Source organism: Pteropus vampyrus, unplaced genomic scaffold (assembly GCF_000151845.1).
Source record: "Pteropus vampyrus isolate Shadow unplaced genomic scaffold, Pvam_2.0 Scaffold183, whole genome shotgun sequence".
In the NCBI taxonomy this organism is placed as follows: Eukaryota; Metazoa; Chordata; class Mammalia; order Chiroptera; family Pteropodidae; genus Pteropus; species Pteropus vampyrus.
In genome coordinates, this window is record NW_011888964.1 from 218,795 (window position 1) to 221,808 (window position 3,014).

A 3,014-nucleotide genomic window follows, 5' to 3' on the forward strand; every position below is an offset into this window, starting at 1 on the left:
GGCTCTAAAGAAAGGTTCCCCACAGCCGCACTGCCGACGTTTGGAGCTGAAACGTTCTTTGCTGGGAGGAGCCATCCTGTGTATAGTAGGATGTTTAGCAGCATCCGTGGCCCCTACTGGCTAGATGCCCGTAGGAGCCTTTTCGCCTCCAGCTGTGACAACCAAAAATGTCCCCAAACATTGCCAACTCTCTCCTGGGGACAGGGGGTCCTGGATGAGGTATCATGTGCATGAAGCATCCTTGAGGCCTCTGTCTTTTAAAATGCACAATTGTTCTATATTTTGCTCCATAGTATGTTGTATTTATCTTGCCATAGAGAGTTTTGCTCCCAAATCCTTCAGTGAAATTGATATTCTGTGACGATGTTTATCTCTCGGATCTCTTGACCCTAAATGCATCAGCGTGGACACCAGCATCACGGCTGGCCATAAATTAGATGGGCCCGTGTGCTCTGCCCCCGGCTCTTCCATCCAGCTGGCCGTGGGGCCAGCTGGGGAGTGCTCCCCGCAGGCCTGTGCTCACAGGGGCTTGGTGGCCAAGGGACCCTTTATTGGTAGAAGCATTTACCCGGCACAGTTGTCCCCAGAGTTGTGTAACTAGTCCCCTTCCTCTCTGTCCTCCTTTCGCTAGGGACTACTTTATCACCTGCCCCGTGATCGACATGGCCAACCAGTGGGCCAGGGAGACCCGAGGAAGCGTCTTCATGTACCACGCTCCCGAAAGCTACGGCCACAGCAGGTAAGGTGGCTGTGTGGCCACAGGGGGTGTTCGCAAATGGGGGGAGAGTCTGGCACGGGTCCCTCCTTCTTCTGTGATCCACAGGGAAGCAGAGAAAAGAGGGCAGGACCAAGGTACGAGTCCCAACTCGATGACATGGGACTTGTCACTTAATTTCAGTTGTGTCATCTGAAAAATGGGTATGATAGCAACAGCCACTTTATTTCACAGGATCGTAGGAAGGGCAAGTAACATACAAGACAAGGACAGTACCTTGGAATTGCAGAATTAGCTGTTCCTGGATTGGCCTGGCTGGAGAGGAAGCTTTTTTTTATTAATCCTACATATTTATTGCCTCCGAAAACTGAGCATTTAGCTTAAGAAAAATGACCGTCTACAGTATAAAAAAAAATTTTTTTACAAGGGCAGTAACCAAAAAAGACATTTTGTTTACCCCTGATTTACATACGCTTCTTGCATCCAGAAGAGGTTCAATGAACCTTATAATAAAAGTCTCAGGTGCCATAAAATTATCAAAACGGAAAAGAGAAGAAAAGAGGTACAAGTAAAAGAAACTGTACGGTAAGAGACAGGCAACCAGCGAGGGCAGAAGGCATTTCCCAGAGGCCGAAGAAAAGATCGGAAAAGGAAGAAGCAAAGAACAAACCTCGGTTGACAGCTCCGTGGGCTAAGCCGCGGGACAGAGAGAGCTAAACGGCAGGTCGGCCCTCCGGTCAGCATCCACGGATAACAGAATGTCAGGGGTCAGGATCTGAAAATGCCCCAGTCGGGTTGTTCGATTTGATCTCAGAGAGGAAGCCAGGCAGCCACATCAGTCACCCACACCCACGGTCTGCCTTATGTACGAGCGCCAGTTTTAAAGCTGGAGGTCCAGCCCCGCCACCTGCCAGCTGTGCCCTCCCGGGCAGGCTCCTTTGCCTCTCACGGTCAGCATCCTCGTCTACAAAATCAGGCTGGTGGTTTCCCCTCAGAGCGTTGCCCTTTATAACATCTGGGACACAAAGCATCCAGCTCATAACAGGGCTGTGTCCTGAGTTACTTTGCGACGGCACCAAGTTAACACACGTAATTTCTCATCGTAACTGGCAATGTCCCTATAGTACACTGAATAACAGCCACCTACAGATACCAGGCCCTGACCCCTGGAACCCGTAAATGTTACCTTATAAGGAAAAAGAGGCTTTGCAGATGTGACTAAATTAAGGATCTCGATGTGGGAAAATTATCCTGCGGGAGGGGTGGGAGCTAAAGGCAATCTCAAGTATCCTTATAAGAGAGAGGCGGGGGAAATGTGACACACACTGAAGAGGAGGAGGCAGTGTGACCACGGAGGCAGAAACTGGGGTGATGCACACATAAGACAGGAAATCCCAGCCCCCGCCAGAGCTGCAAGGGCAAGAAATACCTTCTCTGCAGGGAGGGTGGCCCTGCAGATGCCTTGATTTTGGCTCAGTGATTTTAGACTAGACCCCTGGCCTCCAAAACTGTGAGACGGTAAATTTCTGTTGTTCAGAGCCGCCAAGTTTGAGGTAAATTTTTGCAGCGGCTGCAGCAAACTAATGCAGTCCCTGAGACGTTCTAGTTTTCTGAAATAAATGCCCTTTATTTACCTGGTTCTCCCTCATTAGTCCATGGATATAGCACTTCACAAAACATCCAGAATTTCTGTAAGCTCAGCACGGTTGAAATGGTATCTCTATTGTACAGATGAAGAGACTGAGGTTCAAGGAGTCCCACGTGATTTCCCCAAGGACCGGCAGTGACCTACCCGTAGCTGATTATAGAGCACTGACCTACCCACGGCTTCTCTGAGCCCCGGAACTCTTTCCACTAAAACATGTGGTCTGTTTGCTTAGAACGTTTATAATTTCAACCCGGTCCATTTCCTAGATTCGAGCAACCGCCTCCAGGTTATGGGAAGAAAAATAAATGGCAGGCTAAGTTTCTGGTCAGTTGGCATTTGGGAGAGAAAGAATGAGGAAGGCAGCTCATGGTTTGGGCAGAGATCAAAGGAGTCCTGTGACCCAGGGGCCACCCACAGCCAGGGAGGCCGAGTGCGGGAAGCCGCTCATAGAACAAGCCGTGCGAACGCCAGGCTTTCGGGAGCGCAGACCCCAGGGCATGAGGTCATCGGTCTAGTTCTCTGCCTGCCTCCTGCTCAGGCAGAGATTATGACAAAAGGTGTGATGCTCCTGCAGCAAGTTCATCGAAAGCCTTAAAAATGTGCGTACACACCTTTGGATTACAAAATTGACAGTGGCATAGATAGATCTAT

The 3,014-nt window shown here is 49.8% G+C and overlaps 1 protein-coding gene across 1 annotated transcript in view; it reads left to right on the forward strand.

Annotated features, from left to right (window-relative positions):
* LOC105299397 (thyroglobulin-like) overlaps nt 1–3,014 on the forward strand; it is a 26,157-nt gene that overhangs the window by 4,324 nt on the left and 18,819 nt on the right. Inside the window, exon 3 of the mRNA XM_023537221.1 lies at nt 512–739. Coding sequence (XP_023392989.1) covers nt 512–739 — 228 coding nt within the window. The remainder of the gene's footprint in view (nt 1–511; nt 740–3,014) is intronic.